Genomic DNA, 27,999 nt, shown 5'->3' on the forward strand with positions numbered 1-27,999 from the left:
ATGCCAGGGTCTACCAGAGAGCCTTTTTATGTCAGCGTGCACTCCCCACTGACTCAACAGCAGCTCTAAATACAGGGTGGAACATATGTTTCTTCATCACTAATTCTTACAGCAGCACGTTTAAATTACAGTAAAGCAGCTGGACTGGCTGAATGTTCTCTATCAAGACTTCTTTGCATGGAAAATTGGGTTTTCAGTTTATTTCTTTTGTAAAAAGTATCTGCATTCTGTGGAAAATTTTGATTTTTTTATTGCAAGTCTGAAAACTGAAGAATTTCTATTCAGAAGTACATGAGAGTTGTAGTTTAGGTCCCCTTAGTGTGACCAGATGTTCCGATTTTATAAGAATAGTCCTGATTTTTGCATCTTTTTCATGTATAGGCTCCTATTTACCCCCCACCCGTCCCGATTTTTCACACTTGCTGTCTGGTCACCCTAGGTCCCCTGTGCTTCCATTCTTCAATCTGGGGTAGGCTCTCCAGTTAGACTACTTCTCCTGTGATGCCCTCCAGCTATGTGACTGCTGTAATGCATGATCTTTCCCACCAAGACATCCTGGTATATCATGGGAGATATAGTCACATCAGTCTTTAAGGAGCATGGCACTGAGGCACCCAAACTATAATTCCCATGAACCACCATAACAGCATTTCCAAATCAAAATGTTGTGAGGTGGTTGTTTTTTTGGGGGATGGGGAGGGCTAAAATTTCAAAATTTTCAATGAGGAGACTGGAGGGGATTCCTGACTAGAGCCCGTAAGCAGACTTCCTCATATATCAGCCAGAAAATCTGCTGCCCAATCTACACTCCCAGTTCACATTGGTAGAGGAGAGACTGAATGGTAAACTAAGCCCAACTCACGTGGCTCAAGTTTTAGAAACTGTGCTTGCATGTTCTCATGCCTGACCCTCAGTGACTATTGCAGCATTGTGATACACAACATATGCTGAACAAAGCCTTGCACAGAGTTGCCCACTGCGACATCTGCATTTGCTTGGCAATGCGGTTGTACTTGTACACAAAACACTGAACTCTCAGAAACATTCCATGGTTACACGTCCTTTGATGATCAGTATTTACCCTGCGGAACCCTCTCCAAATCCTTTTATGGAAGTGGTGGGAAATGGCATCCAAATCTCAGGGAAGCAGATCCACTTTTGGTCAGAATCAAGTGTCTTCTCTCCTACTTAAAGGGCTCTCTGGAAAGGGCAGACACTTAAGCAATAGGACACTGATAACCTAACACATGTATTTTTAAAAAGTGCAATGTATTAATAAACATTTTGATATATTTTTGGTCTGAGTTAAGGCTATTACATTAACAGTTCTGTAAACGACAAAGGAACTTGTCATAAAACATACAAAAAAATGGAGTAAGGCAAAACCTAGGGACTCTAACTCACCTTCGGACCTATTAGAGCCCATCGTAAGCAAATACAAAAAGGCACAGCAGGAGAAACTAAGGTCACTTCCTGCAGACTCAAGTCTCCATATTTTACTCTGACCCAAGCAGATTTAGATTCTACTTTCCCCCTCCCCCACCAGTTTCTTTTAATTTGTTTACAAATAGCAGGATATTGTTTGTTTTAAGCAACCATGCTTAACCCTTAGAGTGCTGAGAGTTCCAAACTGCGACTCCAGTGACTGCTTAGCGCAAGTGCACAAGTTTACAGTCCTTAACGGAGGGTCAGAGCTAAAAGTTGTGGTCCCAATTTTTAAAAAATTCCAACATTTTAAATATTTCATTCATCTATGCATGAAATGTGTGAGTAAGGGTCTGAAAACCTCCGCTTCACTTTTGCTGTTGGTTCATATTCGTCCAAAGGTTCCTGAGTTTGGGCCACCACAGACCCTTGTGCAATGTATATGGAGTGAATTTTATCAGTTCGCCTCGCTAGCCGGTCCCTCCGTCTCACCACTGGCTGAGACTCTTCAGCCAGTGTTCTGCCCTGGGATTCTGTCATTTTGGTAATCCCATACGGAAGTTTTATATTTGCTGTCGGCATCACTGGATTTCGGCAGGGGACTTTCATCTTGACCAGCATTGATGATGGTCTGCGCCTTGTAACTGAGGAGACTGTGGAGGCCAGTGGAAGAGAAACGTTGGACCCTCCGCAAGAGTCTTTGGCAGGCACACTGGGGCACCGACCATGACAGTGGATTTCAGACAGCATGGTTCCTTTAAAGAAAGTAAAAGCTACTTGGAAGTTAAAGTACATTTTAAAAAATGTAAATTGACATGACTGGTTCTGACCAGATGTCACAAAATATGTAAAATATGAAATAATGTAGAGGGTAAAAAAAAGAGCACATACTACCTTAATACTGACCTTCAGTATCCAGCCGCCCTGTTCGGTCCTCTGGCAGACTCTCCGTGCTCGCTGAGGTCTCAGAGTCTAGATTTTCCTCATCAGAGCCTTGCTGGTCAAGCTCAGGTAATCGGTAAGTTATGTCTTCCCTGCATCAAACACATATAGATCATAGCACTCCAGAAAGTCATTGACTTACAATATTTACCAATGTTGCTGACATGAACTATTCTATGTAGAGCAGACGTTAGAAGCAAAGCAGTCCTGCACCTATACATCACCAAATTTCACCTGAAAATATTTCCTTTGCCTGTTACCTTTTACTGCCTCTCCTCTTCTCCATTCTGACTTCGCAAATTATGTTTGAAATGCAACACAGAAGTAAAGCAGCATGCTGTGTTGCCTCCCAGGACACGAGGCATAAGCTCAATGGATTTAATTAGAAATATGAAGCTGGGACTCACTTTTCCTCTTTTATTGACTGTATGCGTTCTATCAGAATCTCCTTTTCCCGGTTATCAACATCAGACACCTCGTCTTCCTCCTGCAGTGATCCCAGCTCAGGGAAGCTGTTGTCATTTCCCCTGTCTTGGGGGCTTTTACTCTGTAAGAAAGTTGGATGTGTTATGCTTCATGATCAGGAGTAGGATATCTCACACTACTGTCTGGACAGAAAGTTAGTTATAAAAGGTGGGCAGGTGAAGGTAGGGCAAGTGAAGGGCTCCCACAGAAGTAGTGAAGGGGGGTGTTAGATATCCATTCCATATATACAGGTATCTTTGAATAGGCCACACAGTAGCTTTAATTTGCCTTGAAAGTTTAAATTCACCTAATTTGTTTTAACATTTTTCTTTTTTCACATTTTTCAATGGAGAGAGTAAGTTTGCCAACACTTATTTAGCTGTGAGAGTTAACTACAAATTCTTTTTCCATTCAGTATGAGCACAGGTTAGAACTTCATTAATAAGAAATGGTGAAGTGAGGAAGGAATTGGACAGTAGCAGTGCATGCATTCTGGGGAAAGGGCTGCAGTGATGCATGCAGTCTGGAATGTTTTGAAATCTATTTCATACCACGTAAGTTATAATAAGCAGCAAATGTCCCATCATGCTGTGGTGCCATAGGAGAATTAACCATGCACTATAAACACATCAGATCTTGTACATACCAGCACCCCCTCATAAGGAGAAGAAAACCCAAGTTTTACAGGCCAGAGCTAGAGAAAGATGAAGACCAAATTCACTACATCATGATAACTTCAGAAAGTTGTTTTTTCTGATCAGAACAGTTACATTAAAACTTCATGTGTCAGACTTAATGGTAATCTCGATAGTTCTATCACTATGATATTTTGCAATGTATGTGTTTGGAGGTTCCATAAAAGCAATATTTAAGGTTTTAAAAACATTTTGATCTACCCAAGCACAAAGATATTGGATCTTTCTTTATCAAAGACCTTCTTGCTCCATTGTACATATTTTAACCTGCTAGATCTAGGTTTTTTTTTTTTTTTTTTTAAACTCTGATTTTTCACTTATGTCAGATTTCTAGGGCACACAGACCAGCTGTATCAGGTTTTGAATCAGCAAGTACAAGGCCACTATCCTGAGGTCCATATGTGGAACCTCATTGCTTGGCTGTCACAATTCTTACATCCAGGATTAAAAACAGACATGCAAGCTTAACACATAGGGGTCTAACACTGTTTAACTGCCAAACAAAAGGCTCGCTTCATCCCATTGATTTTAAAGCCAAACTCCACAATGAAGTCTGCAGGAAAGTTCTGCTTTAATTTTTTTTTTTTTTTTTTTTTAAATCAATGGCATGATGAGGCCAAAGAATTATGAAGAATCTCACTCAGTGCAAGTCCTGTTTGATACAGAGAGCCTTTGATTGTGCAGTTAGATTGCAAGTCCTTTGGGGTAGGGGTGGTCACATGTCTGACACTGACGGAATCTCTTGTAAAGCACTGGAACTGCACACAGTGGTGTGTGTCAGCTTCTCACTTGGGCTGACTCAAATCCTAGCTCCACATGGACAACTCCTGTTCACTCTCTACACTTCTACCTCTGGCCTGCAGATACATTCCCAAAGAGCTTTTTTTTTTGCATTTTAACTTAGGAAGTTTTGTGGTACCACTTGCATGAGAGGAACTATAGTTAGGGTTACTTCAGCATTTCCATGATAACCACCATTTTCAGTCACTCAGCTTTATAAAACTCTCCCCCCTTTTTGGGCTGAAATTTTTCCAGGCCTGGTTCCTGTTTAAAGCGGATTTTGTGTTTTTGACTCCCTCTCCCCCGCCCCCAAATTATTCAGCCATTTAAGACAGACAGCTGGAAATTAATTCACTTTTACTAATTGTTGTGAAGGCCAAGACTATAACAGGGTTCAAAAAAGAACTAGATAAATTCATGGAGGATAGGTCCATCAATGGCTATTAGCCTGGATGGACAGGGATGGTGTCCCTAGCCTCTGTTTGCCAGAAGCTGGGAATGGGTGACAGCGGATGGATCACTTGATGATTCCCTGTTCTGTTCATTCCCTCTGGGGCACCTGGCATTGGCCACTGTTGGAAGACAGGATACTGGCCTAGATAGACCTTTGGTCTGACCCAATCTGGCTGTTATGTTCTTATGTAATTATACAAAACCATTTCTTTGTTTAAAGCCACTCTAGTGCCAAAAAAGGAGGGAAATAGCCCTCACAAAGGAAAGTGTCCTGGTGACACTCTGTTTTGATTGTGCCACATTTGGAAATTGCTCTTCTTACATGGGCAGTAGCGTGGGTAGGAGTTACTACTCTGACAATAATCCCAGTGCTGGCAGCCTGTACTGTATGCACACTTGAAGCTATACACTCATCTCTCGAGTCCCCTGGTCCCAGTCAACCACGATCTGATAAAGGGATGCTCGTCCCTCTGATCTCTCTGAACTGCCTCCTCAGCTGAGAAGAGTGAACACAGGGGCTAGGAGCCAGAAGTTGTAGGCCCACTTCTTCCATCCCAGACCTTAATTCTCTGCATTCCACAACTTCCTAGGAAAGCCTCACACCACTCCTTTTGGCAGGGGTGCTGGAACAATTTGTATAGTGGGGGTCCTGAGAGCCATTGAACAAAATTGTAAACCCTGTATATCACGGAAACCATTTGAAGCCACAGCACCCCCAGCACCCTTAGTTCCAGCACCTATGCCTTTTGGGAGGCAAATACAATTGCCCCTGCTTGAAAGAAGAGTTAACTGAGTCCCAGAGAGGTGACATGACATGCTTAAAGACACACACGGAGTTTGTTGCAGAACTAGACATAGAATCTAGATCTCTGAGTGGGTGTCTCATGTTTTATACTAAACCACCGTGCCCTAGAGAAAAGATATCAGTTCTTTGTACAATGCACAAATATATACATAATTTATGATTGCTCCCACCCCAAACATTATGCTTTTGATCACAGTCCGTGCCATTGGAGAGCCAGCCCAGAGGTGTGACTTTGGCACACTCAGCGTAGCTGAGCTTTTCATGGAAGTACCAGAGACTGAAGTGAAAGCACACTTTGAACAAGTGAATCACCATAGCCTCTGAAATGAAGGAATCCCCTTTAGGTTGCCTGGCACCGAACAGACACAACCACCTCATAATCCTACTTACGGAGTTGCTGGGCTGCTGCCCAGATGCTCTCTGTACTTACATCATCAAGAGGTTCTCCCTCCCCAGCACACTGAGCTCATTCAAACTCAGACTTCCACATGGCAGAGGCCTAGTTCCCAGTGCAACACAGGGCTGGGCCAACTCCCTTTTCATTATAATCCAAGGTCAGTAACCAGCATTTGGTCTTTGACAGGCTGAGAACGGTAAGGCTATTCTGCATTTCCCCCACCCCAAGGAGACTGTGATACAGCCCCTGTTGGGATGTGTGGCCTGTTACTCATTGTAGCACTTACCGTGTTCTGCCGGAGCAATGAGAGTCGGCGGAAAGCAATGCTCTCAGCTGCTTCCAGCTGGTTAATTTCACCCATTTTAATCTTGTATTTTCTCATCTGCTCCTTTATTAGCATTTCCACACACCTGTGAGAGTGAAAGTACAAGAGTTAATTCAGCAGCCTTCTCCCTGGATACCTATACATGGTTTGGGGACAGCCATGGGGGATGGGATGAGTCACCCAACATATGGACAGATCTTCAACACACTGCTCATGAATACACCCAGCTTAGGGATGTTAGACACACATGTGGCTGGCCCCCTCTCAAACCAAAGCCTCCAGAGGCACTTTTTTTAGAGGGTGGTGCTGTACGAGTGCAGGGTGAAGAGTCTACACAAACAAGCAAGACTGGGCGCAACCAAAAGCAGTGCTACAGATGATACATGTTCTTACTTGGATAACCAGAACCTTTGCACACTGTGTCTCCATGCAACAATGGTAAGTGAACAAGCATCACCCACGCTGCTAGCTATTTCTATTTCTTCTACCTGCTGTCCTCTGCCTGCTCCGGCACAGACATTGGAGGGTATAGAGGGTTCTGCCCTTCTCCACCTTTTCAGCCCCACAGGAAGAGCAAACTGAATCAGAAGTTGGAAAAAGCCACTGCTTTATTATTTTTCAAACACTTCTTTCATTTCTGCTCTGGCTCTTTATTTAAAATAACTGAGGCAGGTCCAAGGCCAGCAACATAGGAAGGGTGGGGATAAGCACAGAGAGCTAGAGAGGCTGCAGTAAAGCAAGCGATGCTAGTGATTAGCACAAAGAGGATACGGGCACAACTGTCAACTCAAGAGAGGCTCAGAGGTAAAGGCTGAAGGGCTGCCAAGTAGGCAAGTGACAGTGTTTAATTTCTATGCCATACCATGTAAGTAATGGCTCCTATCTCAATACAACTATAGGACAGCTGTTTATACAGGAATGGTGCTACATTTTGGCCCATTATTTTTATTTTACACATACAGATTAATACCACCACGCTGTACATATCCCCCTCCATCCATCCAAGCGCTGCTTGCAAAACAAATAAAGGACCCTTAATTATTAATAGTTACAGTACTACCCTGATGTCCTCATCAAGATTGGGGCCTGTTGTGCCAAAGCCACAGAAATCAGTGCCAGAGCCAGGATCAGAACTTAGAATTTACTGGCTCCTAATTCTGCACTCAGTCCTCCAGCCTGTCCTGCCAACAGGGCTCGAACAAAGTTTACATTGGATAGTTCTAACATGGATCAAACTGCGAGAGGTGGATGAGGTGCACACGACAGCACCAGAGACACGCACCAACTGAAAGGGCAGTTTCACCCCATACAGCCTTCTGCAGCAAACCAAGCACCGAGACTTACATGGTTGTCTTTGAGACGTCCTTCATACTGGTTAGTGGGTCAGAATTATCAGGGCAGCGCAGGAGACATGGAGCAAAGACAATGGCCAGAGCATTCGGTGACATACGGTTGACATCTTCTATTAGAGCCACTCTGAAATTCAATGTTTGGAACAAAATGAAAGTTTCTTAGTAAATCTTGCTAGAAAACAAATGATCTGATCAAACTTTGCTAGTGTCTCGGCATGGCAGCTATGGAGGAAGCTCCAGAGGGTTCAATATATGCAAGACGTTATGGAAACTTGTTTTTAAATAAGTGAATTTTACACCTTGTTGCACGAAAGAGAATATGAATCCACATAGACTGAGGTAGCCCAGATGAACCTTGGCCAGCCACTCTGTGTCCCCTCTCGTGAGTCAGTTATCACTCTATTTTCACGTTCCTACTTAGGTCCTCTCAGCTGAAAGCAGATCCTTCCACTTCATGCCCCCTTGCCAGCAGTACCCAGCTTATCACTAGAACACTTACAAGCATTTACAGTGCTCATGCTGCCTCTGCCACTCAGCTGTGCTAACATCCTCATAGTATCTGCCATCCAACCACACTAATCCCTGCATTCTAGGCTGTTCAAACCCACCACCACTCAACCAGAACTTACAATGCTCTCAGAGCTAATGCTGCTTGGCTCACCTGACACAATTAGACTGGCTTGCAGGAAAGAGAGAGCCACACGTGCACACAAACTGCCAACCCTAAATTCTCACCCTTGTCATATCAGTCTTTCACACAAAGCAGTAAAATCCCCACTCAGATCCCAAAATGGGTCAGGCCATCAGAAAGCTTCCAAGACAAATTCAAAATTCCACAAGATGAATATACTAATCTCTGGTTTACATGGCTTTTTTTAACAGTAATTGGAAAGTGACACCAGAGGGAGAATGGACTCAGTGCAGATAAAACCCAAAGGAAAGGAAAGATCATTACTTGACAAGGTGAAAGATGAGTCGCTCCAGGGTGTTGTGATTGGATTGTGGAAGCTGTTCAAGGACACTGTAAATGGCAACGAGTTGCTCCTGCTTTTCTGGTAGCTCTGCATAAGAAGAGATGAGCACAGCAAGATCTCAAGACACTCAGGAGCTCACAGCAGTTCTAAAGCACCAGTCAATTAACGCCAGAACATTTGAATGCTCTTGGAGGGGTTTAGGGATCTTAAGCTAAAACCATTTCTGAACCTCTCCTGTTGCTTAGTACTTTAGAAGCCTTGGCTGTCACTTCATTTACTCATCCTACTATAATGAGAGACAACAGCACACACCAGATGGTATTAGTTCCCCACCTTTTCACATGCTTGTAACAGCATGGTAAGGACAGAGTGACAAATGCAAGGAATGTCAGACTCCAGGTCTGTTCACATTTTTTGCACTCAATATACTAACATTTTTCCCCCCACGAGAAAGAGCAGTGTCATTATAGATGCTGCTATTCTGGAATCTTGACATCAGAAAGCCCAAAAATGGATTTTACCCCAGGAATTTCTGTTTCCTAGGACAAATTTTAGAGTGACTGCTGTAAAGATGACTAGGAAGAGGCCATATAACAGAGTTAGTGCCGGGGCACTAAATCCTTCTCTAAGACAGAGAACAAGTGAAAACATTCCTATTGCTCTACAAATTGTTGACAAAACCCACCTACTGCTCGGAGAAAGTCACTGTACTGTGCAAAAGTCATGAGTGGGTCAGGTAACTCTCGCAGCCATTGCTTCAGGATGCCAGTGATGGTGTGAATGGGATAATTCTCTAGTTTCACTGAATTTGGATCTGAAAAGAGTTACTAGATTTAGCCCATCTGATTCCTTTGATACACACAATCAGCTCCCAAAGAAGGGAGCCTACAAACAATTCAAGCACTAGCGTATCTACTCCCCTGGAGCCCACGTGACTACTCAAAATGTGCCTGCGAGATATGTATTTATGAGCATGAACAGATTAGCAAGCTAATCAGTAATACAGGCTCCATACTGCACAAGTTAGTGCAGAGCAGTATTTCTGATAAGAAATAGTCTTACAGATGCTCTCAGAATAGCAGGGCAGCTGAACTGTGTGCTGGGAAGCAGGAAAGGCTGACAGCATTATTCAGACATACCTGTCTGCAGCAACTGTTTCAGCTCCCTCATGCGATTTGCTGACCCTGATTTCCTGTAGATTCCTTCTGTGTAGAGGCCATGCATCTCCACATACTCTAGTAGTTTCTCCATAACAACTGGGACTGAATTCTTATCGCTAATTAAGGAACTCACACACACTCCGAAGTGACGGGAGTCTACACCTTGGTCGTTCTGGAATTGATACAGGTCAAGTGTCATGTGGATTCCTGTTTCCAGGCTACCAAACTCATTTAAGTTAGGACCTCCCGTTACACCTAAATGAAAGCTGAATGTTTTATGCCATGCTTGTTACTAACTTTTGGTCACAAGATGCCCACTGGCGAGAATGGCGTCTGGGCTGTGGCACTGGGCAAGATTTTCAGTTGTTGATACAATCAGGCCATCACTGCCTAACAGCTGGTTTAACACATTACACATGTGTACTCTGAGGGCAGGACTTCTCTTACCTTTTTTCCACAGGGCGATGTGCAGCAGCTCTGAGTTTTGGACATGCATTTCTTGTGGCAAATCAACTTGCAGACTACAGAGGAGAGGGACTGTTACTAACAGATCAAAGCAGATTCAAATGCAAAGTTTCCTCAGTTTCCCATTTGCTATTAGTCTCTATATAGTCCGAATATGCTGCATACTGGAGTTTTCCCCAAAACACAAATTACCCTCTGCATGGGAGATGGAAAAATATTCTTAGCTGTAGGGCTGCTCCAGTTGGGATATGACAATATCACTTCAAGTCATTAGGAAAGCCAGCTGGTCAGGAGGTTTTCCTCCCTCATTTCACCTCATCCCAAACTCTTCAGCCACAGAAAAGGGACATGTAGTTTCTTTGAGTGGTGGTGTTGCTGCTGCTTCATGAAGTGCCTGGCAAGAATTGCCAGAATCCTACCTGCCACCTGTGCCAGCCAACTTGCACATGCACCCCCATGGCAACATGTTCAGGTGCCACCCTACATGCAAGGTATTACCTGCCCTGGCTCCACCACTTGCAAAGCGCTCCCAGCTCAGACCCCCACCAACAAGGCTATGCCTGTGCCCTCCAAACTTGTAAGGATCTGCAATTTTTAAAAACTAAGTGGCAAGAATGAGCCATTTCCACTTACTACTGCAAAGACAGGCCTTCTCCATTGGCCAGATGTAGGACGAGCACTGCTCACATGACTGCCGAATGCTCACTTGGTAGCTCGTGAACACATGGCCATTGTGCTCCTCAATCTGGGTGGGGGAAGGGGAGAAGTTAATGGCTCCCTTTCCTTATTTTCTTTAGAAACAATCTGAGCTATCTCCACCTTACTTTTTCTCCTCTCTTCCACAATTAAAACTGATAGAGGGAAATCTGGCTTCTGGTGTAAGGCTAAACCAGTGGCTCTCAATCTTTCCAGACTACTGTACCCCTTGCAGGATTCCGATTTGTCATGTGTACCCCAAGTTTCACCTCACTTAACAACTTGCTTACAAAATCAGACATAAAAGTACAAAAGTGTCACAGTGCACTATTACTGAAAAATGGCTCACTTTCTCATTTTTACCATATATTATTAAAATAAATCAGTTGGAATATAAATATTGTACATACATTTCAGTGCATCGTATATAGAGCAGTATAAACAACTCATTGTCTGTATGAAATTTTAGTTTGTACTGACTATGCTAGTGCTTTTTATGTAGCCTGTTGTAAAACTAGACAACTATCTAGATGAGTTGATGTATCCCCTAAAAGACCCCTGCGTACCCCTGGTTGAGAACCACTGCTCTCAACCCAAGATAATTGGTGTTGGTCCATTTCAGAATTAAGGCATTTATTAGACAGAGTTACTTTAACCCAGTCACCCATTAGATGCAGTCTGCTACTAACATTGAGCAGTCACTCCTCCCCTTTAAACAATTTCCTCATTAAAAAAAAAAAACAGTCTGTCCTAAAAAGCACCCCAGGTGAGGTGAGATGTATGCATTTAGGAACACACCAGGCTGCACACGACGACAGACCAGTGATTCTTCTAATCCAGAAGCCAATGCTAGAACTTTGATGCAAGTGGTGAAAACCCACACTGACGCCTAATTTTCTGGTTCTGCTTGAACCCAGATAGCAATCAGCTTATGTTTTACAAACAGGCATCTACAGCCCTTAATTTATATCTTCATTACGGTAGTTATATGAAGTGTTTAATCCTTTATGAATTGCACAATGAGATTTGGCTCAGCAACACCCCACCACTGCAAGTTCCACAGTGCAATTACATGCGGTTTTAAAATTGTGGCCTTTCAGTTTCATTAAGTGCTCCCTGCTTGCTTAATGGGACAGGAACAAACAGAACCCTGATAGCTCTCCCAGCATCACCAGTTGTTTTATATCCCTCTAGCCTATCTCCTAGGACACCTTTACTTTCCAGAAGAAATAGCCCTGCTCTTTCAAGAATACTCCCAAATGCTTAATCATTCTTGATGCTCTTCCTTGGACCTTTCATATTTCTTCTACATAATTTCTGAGAGGAGGGGACCAAATCTATGAGGCAAGGAATCGCCATTATTTTTGGTGTGATATTTTTCTCTACCCTTTAATGCAGCTGCTATCTTATTCCCTTTTCTGGTGGCTCATGTGCACACTACAAATATTTTCATGGAGCCATCCACAACAACGCCTTGATCTTTTCCCTGAGAGATTACTTGACATTCAGACCCCAACAGCAATTATTGGAGTTTCAATGGTTCCTTTCAGCATGCATTACTGCACTCGTCTATGGTGAATTACATCTGTTAGATAGTGTGCTGGGGCTGGTGATTATCTTCAGCAAAAAAAATTTTTTAAATTTTTTTTGAACATTTTAAGTGACTCTGGAAGTACCCAGCACATATCCGGGAAATGGTTCTGCACACCTTGCTGCATTGTGGAAGATGACAGCTATAAAGCTTTGTGATGAAGAGATTATGTTAGTTTGGTTTGAAAACCAAGAAGCCACATAGGTATAAGCAGTTCTTTGCAGGAGGAGGATCCTGTGGCACCTAGTACTGTGTGACCTCAACCATGGCGGGGGACTTCGTGCGTGATCACAATTAAAAAAAAATAATACTCACTGCACGCTCTTGTTTTCGTTTCTTCTTCTGGGTTTTGCTTTGCTGCAGTGAGATACACAAAGGTATATTAATCTGTGAAATCCAAAGATTTCCTCTCCCTCACAACTTTACAGCCCCCATTCCACCTCCAGCTTCATCTGAGGCTCTACATTGCAGCCTCTACCTGCTAGCATAACACAGCTGGATAAGGTTCCTCTCAGAGTTCAAACCATCTCCTGAATCTGCTGGAGGGGGGTCGCTGTCTGGGGATAAAGCGTTGGAATTGATGAACCCTACGAAGAATTTTGGAGGTTTTAAAATATTCTTCCCAACTTGATCTTAGTATTTTCAGTATCTTGAAAAATGCATAATAATGAGAAATACCTTCAAATAAATTGGCCAAAGTCTGTGAAAATCTAGTACCAGGTGCTGGATTCAGGATTAATAAATAGAAAAAAAGTTTCCGAAAAGAACACCAAGGTGGGAAAATGTTCTGAAGTAACATGGACTACGTCAATGACATTGGGAAAAATGTGGTTCTAATTCTTTAAACACTTTTAAAGCAACTTTTTCAACCACCACGACTAGTGGAAAGGAAGTACTATACCTTGTGCTGCTCTGACACTTCTTTTTTTGCGTATCCTCGGGAAAACTCATCGAGAAGGGATTGGAAGAGATTTAAAACCAGATTGACATCTTTCTGTTCCCTCTCTTTTGCAAGATTTGTAACTAGAAGCTGATAGTTTTCTATCAGATCTTTATAGCCGACGTGGATTTGCCCGTTCTAGTGGAAGTAAAGGCATGATTCAAATTGAACAATCAGTGCAATAAAGTGCATCATTCTTTTTTTTAGCCATTAATTTAATGTTGAAACACTGATGGATAATTTTTAATGGTCACCCACTGGGTAACTAATGCAGCAGCATGGACGAGCTGATGACAATAACGTCCTGCCATCTTTGCTGCAGCACTGTAACAAGTGGTCAGAGAGGTGATGAGAAAGGGAAAGAAAGAAATGCATCTATTTGTATGAGTAAGTTTGCAGGATCTGACATTTGTACCCTAATTTTATCACTGAAAAAACAGTACTGAAATATTTAATCAGTGTTAGAAATTCCTACTTGGATGCTGAAAGACTAAGGATAATACAAACAAGTAAAGCTAGAGCATTCATTTTAAATGCTTAACTTCAGCTCTTTGCAAAATCCGTGTGATATTCACATCACTTTTAGGGCTAACAAGGTATATTACTTACAGGAACAGAGTACATTGTTTTGATATTTCCTCTAAACTTTTCTGTGGCTTCAAAAAATAAACATTCAGTAGCAGACTTCTGGGAGTTCAAGTCATTTATCTGAAAGGCAAGGGTATTTGTCACAATCATATTTAAGGAGAAAACATCCAGTCTGTACTATGTTTAAGCTAACCGTTTTGGATCAGACATGTCTGAAGCTTCTAATTATCCAAAATGGGATTTCCTGATGCATCTTGATAATACTAAGAGGTTCTGTCACACATGGAAAGATAATACTTGTCTATGCCTCCTTCTGCAATGACTGTGCTCTTCTTATCCATACATTCTTGTTAATATCACCTTGCTGCCTGCATACAAGTATGAAAGCGACTTGCCAAGGGAGGTAAACACCATATGCATTAGAAACACCTGGACTGAGAAAAAATCCAGCAGGATCTAGTTTGTGTCAAGTTATTAAATCACTTCCCTCCTCCCCTTAAATCATCACTGAAGCCGATGCCTGGGAGAATAACCTTTCGAATCCCACGCTGGTGAACTGGGCACCTCCAGGTTGTTAGGAGTGGCAACAACATTCGTTCAAAGCAATCTGACATTTCTACTCAGCACTTGCACTTTTGCACAAAATCACACTAGCAGCAATTTCATATTTACATTTTGAGAAAACCAGAAAGACACAGCACTTTATTCAGTGGCAATTCATGATGAGCAATAGTACTTTGAATGATATAGCTAAAGACCCAGTTCCAGGGCCATGGAACTCCTGCTCATGGAATTCCTGGTCAAAGGACATCCCCACATACAGCAGCTACAGAACAGGGCTGAAAGAAATGTCCCAAGGCCGTTCATATAACAGTTCTAAGCAGACCTTCCTTGGAAGTCTGGGCATAAAGACATCTCAAAAGGTGAGAAAATATACAACGTAAAATATAAATCATGAAAAGCTTCCACTCCAATTTATATTAGTTGACAAGAAGTAAAAATGGAGTGAGAAGAACCATAATCAGATAACTGGTCCTACAACACTGATCTGTATTCCATTCATCTCACCTTGTTTAGAAGGAACTCATCAAGATATTTCAGCTCATTGGCATTTGTGATCTCACGGAACACAGAAGGTGGCCACTTCTCAGACACTGCTGAAACCTTGCTGATTTTAATATTACGGTTCCTTTTCCCTTTGCTAGTTTCTTTCACAGGTCGCTCTCCTGCCTGGGGGCGACATGGCTGTCCAGAAGGAGCTGGGGAAAAGAATCAGTATATATTCTAGAGAAGATAGTATTCTGCAGCTTTACTTCGCTCAGCTCCCTTGCACTGCACAATGGAAAGCATGGCACCAACAATATGGGAAGGGTCACGATTGTATTTTATAATCATCGCAGCTGCTTTTAAACAATTCATTTCATAGTGATGTCCAGTTAACACAAGGCCAAGTCAAATACATATCACCAGAAATATTTAAAGTAAACAAAAGAAATCTACAATTATCTTATTCTCTGCACAAACTTTTAGGATAATGCAGTTTCTGGAGAAGTTTCTTTGGATTCCAAGACAAGACTTGGACAAGACTCCAGCCTTGCAGTTTTCCCTTTGCGATCAAGTCTGGGCATTCATACTGTTAAAACTACAAAGAAACCACGGTTAAACACAAGGAAGCCAGAAATTCAGAACACTATTCTGAACATGTCCAATTGCATCTAGCTGGAGTGGATATGTCTGCATGGAATATATTAATGCAATATCCACCAAGAGTGAGTTTGAGATGCATACAGCTTCAGATTTTAAAATGTATAAATTTAGTTCACCTTTCTAAACAAAAACTCTTGCACTTAAGACATGCCAACCACATTTAAGAATTACTGTTTCCATATCTATAATTTTGGTGACAAAGTCTGGCCAAATATAGCATTAAGACTAAGGCCTTGTCTACACTATAGGGGAAAGTCTGTCTAAGCTATGCAATTTGAGTTACGTGAATAGCATAACTCAAGTAGATGTAGCTTAGGCCTACTTACCGCAGGGTCCACACTGTGCTGTGTCGGTGGGAAATGCTCTCCCATCGACTCCCCTTACTCTTCTCATTCCCGTGGAGTACAGGAGTCAACAGGAGAGCGATCTGCAGTCGATTTAGCGGGTCTTCACTAGACCCACTAAACCGATCGCCGCACATCAATTCCCCGGTAAGTGTAGACAAGCCCTAAGACTACACAAGAGAAGAAGCCGCGAGGACAAACTAAGTCTGAAACTCTGCGTAGATAACTTCCCTTTTCCATAGGAACATACAGCTTATTTAGTAAAATTAGAAGGCTTATTGAGAAACATTGCCTCAATGGGAAGCAGAACAGAATCTAAAGTTTTACTTTAGTCACATATGATTTGATTATTCTGAAAAATGAAGGGAACTTTGATCACAGAACATTTCTAATGCTTGCAGAATCTTAATTTCACTGAACACGAGGGTAAGCTGCCATCCATAGGCACCACTGGGAATTTGAAAAGGACAATTTTTGAGATGTTCACTGTGGCTCTAATGCTGTGAAGGTTCTGCAATCAACCCATTTTTTTTATTTCTACTCCTTGCACATTCCTGGCTGAAACGGAGCAGAGGAAACTCACCTTCTGATAATTTTTGTGACTCCACTGCTTCTGACATCAGAATACACGATAGAAGAGGGAGATTCTCTCCTTCCTCCATTACATCAGGACTCTCCTTAATGTATTTCTTGTCTGGTTTCTTTCCCAGCAGCTTGCGCAGAGGACTTTTAAATGTGGATCTGAAAGTAAAAGCAGGTTGCATGTTTCTTTTATATGTTTGTAATGGAAGCTTGTTTTATACAGACACAGACAGGCTTTAAGAGAAAGGGTGTGTTTAACTGTACAATTAACAGCCATGATAGAGAGAAGTAAATCTTCAAAGCATAAGTTCCAAGCACTAGCAAGGTAAAGCCTGAGACAAGGGGAAGGGAAGGGAAGAGAAGGGAAGGAGGGAGTGTCTACCTGGATTATATTTACTACATATACTAATTCACAGCCTTCCAGAATGCAGAGAGAGGGCATGACACATTATCTGAAATGGTCAGTCAGTCAATAAATTAATTATAGATGTATATAATAGAGTATTTTCCCAAAAATCTATTGGTAGAACCAAAGCTCCAGGGATAATGGATGCACAAAAAATGCAATACATGTCTATCATTGGTACTAACACGTTTTTGCTGATTGGCTGAGAAAAATATTTCTTGTTTTTCCCTATCTTGTCCCACAGCACTATAATCATACACAGAGACATGTGCAATACTTGGGCATAACAGGGCATGCTATAGAAAGGGCATGTTCTTTGGTTCGCTTGGTTGAAGTCAATCCCATAGACACACACAGAACACGTACTTGGCATCCATCGGCTGGTTAGGTGGCTGAACTGAGACAGCTGAATCCAAGGGCGATAACTGTTCACTGGACTTCCTTTGCACAGTCTGTTTCTTGTTGCTCTTCTCCTCCGCCATTGTTTCCAGAGATGGCTACAGAATATTAAAGAAATAGAACGATCTTTAAAATCCAGTCCATGAAGGAAGTGCTAGTTCACGTATTTAAGTTTTATCTTTTAAGAAATCTACCAAGTTTTGTTTTTGTACAACAATCGAAAGAATCCACTTCACTCAATTTGTAGATTCCCTCATGTGGCAAGATAATGCCCTATTATATATAATGCCTCATCTGGGACTCCATTTGTGAAAGCATATAAAATTCAATGGACAAATTGCTGTGTAATAGCTGGCACATTAAACTTTTCATATTACATGGAAATTAAGCCAAAGGTTGACTTAACAGGAACTTGCATTTACAGTACACACTGCATTTCAAATATACACAAGGTCCTATGCGTCACACTCCTAATAAGGCAAGTAAGGAAAATAGAAAATACACTTCTGAAGAGTGTGAATACCTGAATCCTGGTGACAGACTGAGCAAGGTTAGCGATATCATCCAGCGAAGAAATAGTCCCCTTCTTTCTATAAGATTAGAAGAGTATTACTCTGCATCGAAAAACCAGATTTTATATTTTAAGAATCAAAGTTCATATTGTCAGATAGTTCAGGACAAAATCTTACTTCCCATAAAAGAGTTATAACCTACTGAGAAGTATCCTTCAGATTTAAGCATTTTAAAAGAATCCCACCTGTTGATTTTAACCTGTGTAGGAGAATCTTAATTGACACATATTATTGTAATCCACCACTCTTCCAATATATTTGCATTTAAAAGTCAAAGATTCTTTACTTTAAATTTTGTCTACCATAAGCATGGAGCCAATGCTGGGGATCTGAAGAGATTGGCCATTTTGGAGCAACATTTTATCCAGTGATGTAGGAAAGAAAGTTCTTTGAGAGATGCAGACAATCAGCAAGTACTAATGTACTAGCTAAGGCCTCAGTCCTCAAACTGGATCCACACAGCAGCACTGGATCCTTTAGAAAACCCCATTAGCTTCAAGGAAGCTCAGCAAGAGTACAAGGTTTTATCCACATGGATCTAACTGCAGGATTAGGGCCTCAGAACCCAGGAATTTTAAAGCACAGACAGAATTTCTTTACCCCACACTGGAGCCAGGTGAACAGGCTGCCACAATACTTCCTCCCCTCCCAGCCTTTATTTTAAATATTTTTGATAATGGATTTCTCTAAAGCCAGCTGCTACTGACCACAGAATCGTCAAAGCAATTGGGAAAGCTGTTCTTACGCTAGTAGGGTCTGAGGGGATTGGCCAGTTCGGTTTCTTTCATCCAAAGACTGGCTGAGTACATCATTCTGACCAGCCTCTGACTGCCTCTTTCCTTTCCATTTCTCCCGCTTGTCCCTCAGTTCTCCCGGGTCATGCAGATACCTCTGAATTTGGAAAGAGGGGGGGCTGTCCAGATCTTTGTCCACCTTCAAGATTCGGTGTTTATTTTTATTTCCATAATTCTCATCTGCAGTTTGAAAGCTTCTGGTGGGAGCAAGATTCTTTTTAACGTTCAGTGAGAGATCCGACGGCCTTTCAGGACAGGTGAAGCTTTGGCTGCCTTTTACTTGATTCTTTTGGTTCTCTTGAATTTTCACTTTATCAATATCCTTATCTAGTATTTCCTGTTTTGATTCATTGGATTGCTTGGGAAAGGAGACCTCACTGTCCAGTATTTCACCTGGGACCTGTGTGTCTGAAGGGGTTTTGTTTTCTTCCACTGAGATTCTCTCTTCCTCTGTACCTTTTGGAAGGACTGTGTCTTCTGCCGTGAATTTGTTTGGCTCTTGGACAGTTTCTGGAGTCTCCTTTTCAGAGGTTTTTTCTTCATGACATACTAAAGACTGCTCCTCTAAGGGGAACAGGACATGCTTATTCTGTAATTTATTATGTTCCAGACCCCTTTGCCGGCGAGATTCCCGTTTCTCCCGACTGCTTGTGAGCTTCTCATGGACATCTGTTATGCTCTTCTGAGAAGGAATGGCCTTTTCAGTAGCTTGGCTCAGTTTTTCATCTCGATCATTCTGAGCTCCATCTACTCCTGCTGCCATCTGTTCAACACCTTGATCCGGCTGCATTTCAGGTTTTACAGCCAACTGCTCCAATGCCAGTTCATTACCATCTTCTGGGCTTACACTAGCCTCTCCCTCTTGAGCTTGTTGCATTTCCTGTTGCTTTTCCACAATCATTTGTTGAAATCTAGGTTAAAACACATTAAAGACAGGATGTGTAAAGGCTTAACCCAGAAGTGGGCAAGAAGCATGGCTGTGGGTTAAATATGGCTCACAGAGTACAACCAGTGGGTATCTTCAATTTTGAAGTCTCAGCATGGCTGCTTGGAGCTTTGTAGTCTCTGCAAGCTTCAGCTCTATAGTATGATTAGGACATCTACAACCTGCTCCATACTGGTGCAACCCTTGCACTTTGGGCAAGCTGCCATTGTAGCCTGCTTGGGCACTCTGGCTTAACCCAAAAACTCAGTGCCTGGGCTGTCACTTCCCAGTTTAAATCCGGCCACATGCAGCTTTTACTCTTCTTTCTTAAGGGACGATGATCAGATTAGCTCTACCAATACCTGGTGACAATGCACCATAATGAAGAATTCATTCCTGCAACCATAGCAAGCTAGCTCTGAAACAGCCTGAGCGGTATCTGAATTTAGGCCTGGCTGAACCAGATCACTCCTTTTCCTTTACCTCTTGCGCTGTAGGTGTCCCCTGACAAGAGCCTGCAAAAGGGAGATTCTCTTCCTCTGCTGATGGTAGGATTCTCTCTCCCTGTATCCTCGCCATACCGACTGAATGTAAATGGCAGCGTTAGTCCTCTCCAATGCCCTCCTAATACGGTATGAACGCCAACAAGTCTAGAAGCAAGATTTCATTGGTCAGAGGCAACCACAGAAATGTTTTTGGCAGAGATTTGCAGCTCACACTAAAATCAAGTTACACATACCTGCAGAGTAATGGTTGCCTGCCGCATTCTGAGAAAGTGTCTCCTCTCCAAAACCATCCTGAGCCAGCTCTGAAGGAGAACTATCTTCCTGATCACTTCTTTATGTAGTGTGTCCTGTAGCATCTGTCGTTCAGCCTCCTTCATAAACACCTAGTCAGTAAAAAAGGTCACATGAGCATTAATCAGTACCAGACTGTTCCACCTCTTAGAAGGATATATTCCAGGGATACTATACTTGGGTATGCATATAATTTGCTTTCAAGTTATAAGAGTATTGCATTTCGTTTTCCAAACAGCTATGGCTGCCTCCTGCCACATAACATCTGTTCATTATATCTGATACATTAATAAGTTTTTCCATCCCATTTCCTAGTTTTCTGGGTATTAAACATAAATGGAGGATAGATAGCCACAATTCTGTCCCACACAGGGCTGGGAATATGGTTCACTTGTAAAGCCCAACATCATGAATTCTTCCTCCCAAAAATCTATTTTAAATTCTGTTTTACTAACTAAACCCTCATGTTCAGATTCCACCACACACTACTCTGAAGGCAGCACAAATCTCTTTCTAAATGGAAACACTGATCTTTGTGATAAAAGCCAGTGGTGCTCATGGTCCACAGAGCCAATGTTCTTAAAGTATAAAGGCTGTCGCTGTAGGGTACAGCCCTGCACCAAGTCCAGGATGCTGCCGTTAGCTGTCTTAATAAGGGATTGGAGGAGCTACAAGCAATTGAGATATCCTGGAGAAGACAGAGTCAAATTTTTAAAACAGTTCATTTTTCTGTGGATAGGAGAAGAAAGAAATTCAAATATATGTTGGGATTCCCCAGCAAAACGTGCAGACTCAGCACATTAGTGTTTCTTACAGGGGCTGAAGTGGAGGACACATTTTACAGACCTTGGTCTTTCCTATTTGGTAGTTGTTTTTGTCCAGTTTCAGTTTATTCAGATGAGCTGAGATCTCTTCCTTCGAGGCTTTAGCATTTTGGGGTAGTAACACTTGAAACTGGTCTTTGAAATCCTGAGTCGGTAACAAACAGAGACAGTGAGAAACCAGATTTCAGAGTAGCAGCCGTGTTAGTCTGTATTCGCAAAAGAAAAGGAGTACTTGTGGCACCTTAGAGACTAACAAATTTTATTTGAGCATAAGCTTTTGTGAGCTATAGCTCACGAAAGCTTATGCTCAAATAAATTTGTTAGTCTAAGGTGCCACAAGTACTCCTTTTCTTTTGAGAGACCAGAGTTAGCAGACAATTCAGGAGTCTGGAGTTCTAACTAGCTCTAGCTTCCAAATCATTGCAGCCCAAATAACTTAGCTTAATTTCAAGAAGTACTAATATTACTAATATCAATATTCCAAAGTTGCACTAATATTTTTTAACCTGTAAAATGCTGGCTCCTTCCAGTTTCACATCCAAGTTAATGCTTAGTATATGGAGGTGTGTGTATATTTGCCATATGCAGAGGCTATAAGTATATTACTTTATAATGGGATAGGCCTATTGACATATACATAGATGAGACATTAAGATTCTCTACATGCAATAACTAGAACAGCACAGATAAACCTCAGAGCAGTTCAGATTGTGCCTTGTCAGCATACACAGGACCTGTCTAAGTTAATGACACATGCTTTTAGATAGCATTTCACTGAGGTTTCAGAGCTACATTAAGCAGATACTTCCTAGCACAGAAATTGAAACTGAGTCCAAGTGGTCATAGCAGCATATATTATAGAGACACACAGCTGAAGACACCTGTGCGTCTCATAAGTGGTGTTTTTTGTTTTTTTTTATAGAAGCAGATGCTTCCCAAATCATACTGGTTTGATCCCACTGCACCCCAAGTACCTGGAACGTATATTTGGCACTGTAACCAGATCTTCGGATTCGCACAGTCTCCAACATGCCAGTGTATCTCAACTGCTGCAACACTAATCCCTCATCAAAGAATAGCTCCCTCTGAAAGAGACACAGGGAAACAGAGACCTAAACACAGGACACAATTTACACCATCTCCTCTAAGACAAGATCTCTTACTGAGAATTTACACTGATTTTCTGTCAGTGACACCTTTCTCCTACTCACCTAAAGCCAGCTACCCCAAAATATTTACATTTCTTCCCTTCAGATCCACACAGCTGGAGACAGTATTCTTATGGCAGGAGTCAAAAAATGGCACCGTTACATACAATCTTTAAAGTTCTTTTTAGCATGTGAGCAGTGTAGAATTCTTAAAGAAATGCTACAGTAGAACCTCAGAGTTATGAACACCTCAGGAAGGGATGTTGCTGGTAACTGAAATGTTGGTAACTCTGAACAAAACGTTATGGTTGTTCTTTCAAAAGTTTGCAACTGAACACTGACTTAATACTGCTTTGAAACTTTACTATGCAGATGAAAAATGCTGCTTTTAACCATCTTAATTAAAATGAAACAAGCATAGAAAAAAAAGGAGGACTTGTGGCACCTTAGAGACTAACAAATTTATTTGCGCATAAGCTTTCGTCAGCTACAGCTACAGCTCACTTTCATGAATGCATCCAATGAAGTGAGCTGTAGCTCACGAAAGCTTATGCGCAAATAAATTTGTTAGTCTCTAAGGTGCAACAAGTCCTCCTTTTCTTTTTGCAAATACAGACTAACACGGCTGCTACTCTGAAACCTGTCATTAAGCATAGAAAGTTTCCTTACTTTGTCATTTTTTTTTTAAACTTTCCCTTTATTTTTTAGTAGTTTACATTGAATACAGAGTACTGTACTGTATTTCCTTTTTTTTTGGGCCTGTGCTGCTGCCCCATTGTGTGCTTCCAGTTCCAAATGAGGTGAGTGGTTGACTGGTCAGTTTGTAACTCTGGTGTTCATAACTCAGAGGTTCTATTGTATACTGTTAATTTTGTGATGTAGGTTCTTTGAGGAAGCTTGGAGAAGTTTGCTCTCTGCCTTTATTTCTCTAACTAGAGTTCTTGGAACAGAACTGCTTCCTGGAAATTGGACATTGGTGTTTGGACTAAGATTTCAGAATAAGCATATTACCTACATGCAGTTTATGACCTCCTCTCTTTGAGGACTGGTGTCTACAGTGTAAATGAACAAGCTGCAATAAGAAAGTACCCAGACTCCACATTGGTTTCCCTTTGGAGGAGGAGAAATCAGCAACCAGCAAGACCCTAGCATCTGCTACCACTTGACAGAAGAGCAACAGCACTTTACATGGCATAGCAGAAAAAATAACCAGAGTAACCAAATAATATAAAGAATTGTGTTTGTTATTATTCATCTTTGCATTCTTCTTGGTACTTCTGGTAGAACTAACAACGGAGCAACTAGCGCCAAATGGTCATTCCTGAGGTGCAGACATCTATCCACAAAGAACTGTACTGAGACCCACTAATTCATTCCACACATGCCACCAAACAGTTCTCTTATGGTAACTGCATCCTGTAACTCCAAACCTGAGTAGAGCTAGAACTAGCTGCCAGTCCCTTGAACCTGCCAGAACCATAATCCCCAAGGCTTGCTGTGATGACACAAGTTTTATAAGAGGGCTGCTGTGGCTATTTTGACAAAAGCCATTTGAGGAGGACATCAGTCATTGAATCCCTCCCCACAACACACAGGAGTCTCTTGCTTTCATTACATTCTCTTCAAAAACTGAAGAAAGGGCTAAGAATTATTTCATGCACTACTATATTTTTATCAAGTATCAGAGAAAACACAATTTGCCTTTACACATGCTAGTTGCAGGCTGCCTTAAAGCAAAGTCAAATCTAAAATGTTGACAATGTACATTGATGGGGATGCCCTTTCTGTACATCCACTAATCAGACCAACTTAGCTCTGGGAGGCAGAATGACCTACCTTCTCAGCATTGGAGCGGATGCAGCGGATGAAAAATGGCTCCGCTTTCCCCAAGGTCTCCAGTAATTTATTGAGGGAGTTCTGGAATGAGACATTCAATACACTCATTCTTCAAATATCACTATTTTGAGTTGCCTTTAGCAATAGCTTTGAATGTTCTTCAGTCATGTTGTTCAAATGGACAAAAACACCCTACACACGCTGTGCTCTCACTCTCCATCAAACGCACAAAGGGGTGCACACCCTGATCATACCTGGCACTGACCACGGGGCTGCCCAGAGATTGGTGTTCATAGGATAAAGCCAGATCTAGGAACTTCATACCACCTGGTGCGATGCTGTCAAATGTGGTCACTCTGGTTGGCACAACGGTCCTTAGTACACTGTGTGTGTTTGATGATGATGATGATATTTTGGCAATAGCAGACCTTTCTCCTCTGAGTACAAGGCCTCTCTAGTCGTATGGCTAATCAAACAACAATTGATCTGATAGGGGGCCTTAGGTGCCACCATTTCATCTCTTTTGTGTTAGTTTTTTCCTTTCTCTGCCAGAAACATCAAGACACCTTCACCTCTAATCCTTGGAGATACTCCAAACAATGGCAACAACTAATTGTGTAGCTTATGACTGACCTAGCGCAGCCTACCCCATAGGTGCTGACTGCCAGAAGGTCCTATTTTTTTGGTGACACAGGGCAGACCACAAGTATCAGAAGATTGCATAAGAGCTAGGAGAATGAGCTGATCATCTATATCAGGGGTTCTCAAGCTTTTGTACTGGTGACCCCTTTCACACAGCAAGCCTCTGAGTGCGACCCCCCCCCACACTTATACATTAAAAACACTTTTTAATATATTTAACACCATTATAAATGCTGGAGACAAAGCAGGGTTTGGGGTGGAGGCTGACAGCTCGTGACCCCCCCATGTAATAACCTTGTGACCCCCTGAGGGGTCACTACCCCCAGATCTATATAGAGAATGTGCAAACAGGTTTAGGAAAAAAACCAGAAGTCAGATCAGTTCAGGGATAGGTCCTCAGTGGTGTGCACTCACTGCATGCTCCATGGCATAGCAGCGGTTTCTGATCCTCTATGAAGGCTGAAATATCGATCTCTCTCCAGTTCACTCATTTACCTGAAACTGTGCACTTATGCTAGGTGGTTTCTTCTTTTTGTGTAAGTGTAAGAGGGATTTTGTAGTCCGATCATGCAGAGTCATGCTCACTATAAGCTTCAAAGACTTGGAGTCCAGCAAGTTCTAGAACAAAGAGATTTGCCGTTTTCACTCAGTCAATATACATCTATATAAACTGTGATCACACTTGTAATACGGAAAATGGTTGAAGCCCTCAGTGAATCTCATGATTTTTATTTTAAACCTAAATCATTCTCTTCCAAATACCAAAACCATTTCTTCCTCAAGGACAGGAAAACACACAGCCTCCCCCCAATACTTCTGCCCCTTGTGGGCTAGTCAGTGGCTCTGCACATGTGCCATCTCCTCCCATATCCTAATGCAGGTAGGTTCATCCACAACTAGTCTCCACTGCCTGGATGAGTCACAGATGATCTGTGAACTCTACTTGAGCTCCAGAATTCAGTAGGTTTACCTCAGATGTAGTATCTAGAAAAGAGTGTTCCTGGCTTCTAGGAACACTGAAATGTGCTTTCTCCACATATTTAGCTATTCCATAAGCCTTCCAGTTACATGCACATCACTTTACAGAAAGAGGATTCAAGAAATATTTCCGTAACTCTTCAGATAAAAGAACAAACTGTACCTATACAGCAAACTCATCTTTTGGATGTGAAAGGGAGATGAACACTTTTTTGTCTTCTCAAACAGTTTTCCTGACGCACGATACATATTCATTACTTGCAAAACCCAAGACATCATAAAATGTGCTGAATAAATTTACCTTGGGAATGATCTGCTTTTGTTTGGTACCTCTACTCTTCCTGTTAAAATATTAAAGATTGTTTAAGAAACAATACATAATATGATTTTTGTTAGTTCAGCGTGTTAGCCATGCCTTGCAAATTAGAGCATGCTAAGATGCAGAGCAGAAGAGAATGAGTGCAACAGCTTCAGGAGGTGTTCATCCATACATAGGAGTTCCTTATAACTGATTAATGCAGGGACTGCAAGCGACTTTGCAAGGAGACTGTTTTGCCAATTTCCAATACCTGCAGTACTAGCAAAAAGGAAATGTTTTGTCTACAAATAAAATTCACAGCTGTTAGAGAAATTTTAATTGGTGCATATGCTGTATTTGCTTTAAAAAATAAAACAAAAACAAAACACATGCTATTAGTCTATACAACCAACTGTACAGTCTTTGGAAGTCTCCTTATCACACTTATGTACTGCCAAAAGGCTATCTCTGGTGGTCCCAGCATCACTCTGTGAGAGCAGGGAGCTGTTCACAGCTGAACAGCACATGCCAGTTAGGAATTCTGAGGCCTCACTAATGGGATCATCTCCAGGACTTCCTAGGCTAGGGCACAAAGATACCAAATGGAATGAGGCAGTGAATTGGAAAACGAATCCCTCGGGAATGGGGCTGCATTTCACTCCCTGCTAATTCCTGCAGTGTTAACCCTTTGGTGTAAGGTGTGTCCCAGATCAGTGTCAGGCAATTAATATCCCCTTATTATGCAACCTATTATAGATTCATTTTCATACATAATTACACCTGACAGTTAAAGACACTGGATCTAGGAATGTATGTATTGTTAGCCTATGTCCTGCACTTTGGGAAACTATTCACTTCCTTATCTTCACAGATGCTGGAACTAGGGGGGCTGCTGCACCCCATGCCTTAAAGCGATTTCCATCATATACAGGATTTATAGTTTGGTTCAATGGCACTCAGCACCCTCACTATAAGAATTGTACTTATGTTGTGAAACTTGATTTTCTATACAATTTGGTGTTTGGAGGCCAGTTGGTATCAAAAGCAGAATTTAGCATTAGCTCGTGCAAAGGAAGCAATGTAACATTCTCTGCAGCCACTACAGGTAATGCACTTTTACAGAGGAAATATTTTGCTCAAAATTTCTGTTTTGTTTAAATTAATCTTAAGAGCGGCTTGCTCTACTGTCACAAAAATAACCATTTTGTTCTGGACTGTAATAACTGCTTCATTATAGTTACACTTGCAAAGCAATGCCCAGAGCACCAAAACTCACAGAAAATGGAAGTGAGGTTGCTGAAGTCGACTGAGTGACCGAAGCAGCCTACAGGGATCTTCACCCTGCCAGGGAAGTCCTTTTATGCTCTTGATGATTTGGTCATGCAAGTCACTAAACGATCCACAGCCAGACAAAGACAGCCATGAGGGAGAAAACAAGGAGATAAAAAGGAAGTCCCATCACCCAGTATGTTCTAAACAGCAGGTCCATCCAAGGCTACTTTTCCCTAAACATGAACATTTCTGGAAGAGAAAGTGCTGGCTTGACATATCAATTAGTGCCTCCATGTTTTAAATATCAGGGTCAAGTGTCAAGTTATTTTCTAGGCCTAGTGTCCATTTGATGCACGCTTTTGGGTCATCAATTCTGAATGCACTGAGGATCACAGCTTTTCACCAATAGAAGTCAACACAGT

General features: G+C 41.9%; 1 protein-coding gene across 4 annotated transcripts in view; it reads right to left on the reverse strand.

The window, feature by feature from the left end:
- Positions 1–1,250: 1,250 nt before the first annotated feature.
- The window catches only part of MYO9B (myosin IXB), a 76,155-nt gene continuing 49,406 nt past the window's right edge, over positions 1,251–27,999 (reverse strand). For 2 of the 4 annotated variants that reach the window (XM_077805438.1, XM_077805439.1), the window contains 26 exons: positions 27,582–27,695; positions 26,309–26,348; positions 25,525–25,647; positions 24,388–24,468; positions 22,378–22,488; positions 21,426–21,548; positions 20,522–20,671; positions 20,266–20,432; positions 18,809–19,768; positions 18,015–18,081; positions 17,459–17,589; positions 16,688–16,845; positions 15,122–15,312; positions 14,075–14,173; positions 13,427–13,603; positions 12,841–12,882; positions 10,872–10,983; positions 10,221–10,294; positions 9,753–9,945; positions 9,299–9,427; positions 8,595–8,700; positions 7,632–7,763; positions 6,249–6,372; positions 2,775–2,914; positions 2,332–2,459; positions 1,251–2,180 (listed from right to left, as the gene is read on the reverse strand). In XM_077805438.1, coding sequence (XP_077661564.1) covers positions 1,744–2,180; positions 2,332–2,459; positions 2,775–2,914; positions 6,249–6,372; positions 7,632–7,763; positions 8,595–8,700; positions 9,299–9,427; positions 9,753–9,945; positions 10,221–10,294; positions 10,872–10,983; positions 12,841–12,882; positions 13,427–13,603; positions 14,075–14,173; positions 15,122–15,312; positions 16,688–16,845; positions 17,459–17,589; positions 18,015–18,081; positions 18,809–19,768; positions 20,266–20,432; positions 20,522–20,671; positions 21,426–21,548; positions 22,378–22,488; positions 24,388–24,468; positions 25,525–25,647; positions 26,309–26,348; positions 27,582–27,695 — 4,309 coding nt within the window. In that variant the 3' untranslated portion in view covers positions 1,251–1,743. Of the gene's footprint in view, positions 2,181–2,319; positions 2,460–2,774; positions 2,915–6,248; positions 6,373–7,631; positions 7,764–8,594; positions 8,701–9,298; positions 9,428–9,752; positions 9,946–10,220; positions 10,295–10,871; positions 10,984–12,840; positions 12,883–13,426; positions 13,604–14,074; positions 14,174–15,121; positions 15,313–16,687; positions 16,846–17,458; positions 17,590–18,014; positions 18,082–18,808; positions 19,769–20,265; positions 20,433–20,521; positions 20,672–21,425; positions 21,549–22,377; positions 22,489–24,387; positions 24,469–25,524; positions 25,648–26,308; positions 26,349–27,581; positions 27,696–27,999 lie in introns of all 4 variants that reach the window. The other 2 variants (XM_077805440.1, XM_077805441.1) reach the window with 2 other exon arrangements.

The sequence above is a fragment of the Eretmochelys imbricata genome, chromosome 25, assembly GCF_965152235.1.
Source record: "Eretmochelys imbricata isolate rEreImb1 chromosome 25, rEreImb1.hap1, whole genome shotgun sequence".
NCBI lineage: Eukaryota > Metazoa > Chordata > Testudines > Cheloniidae > Eretmochelys > Eretmochelys imbricata.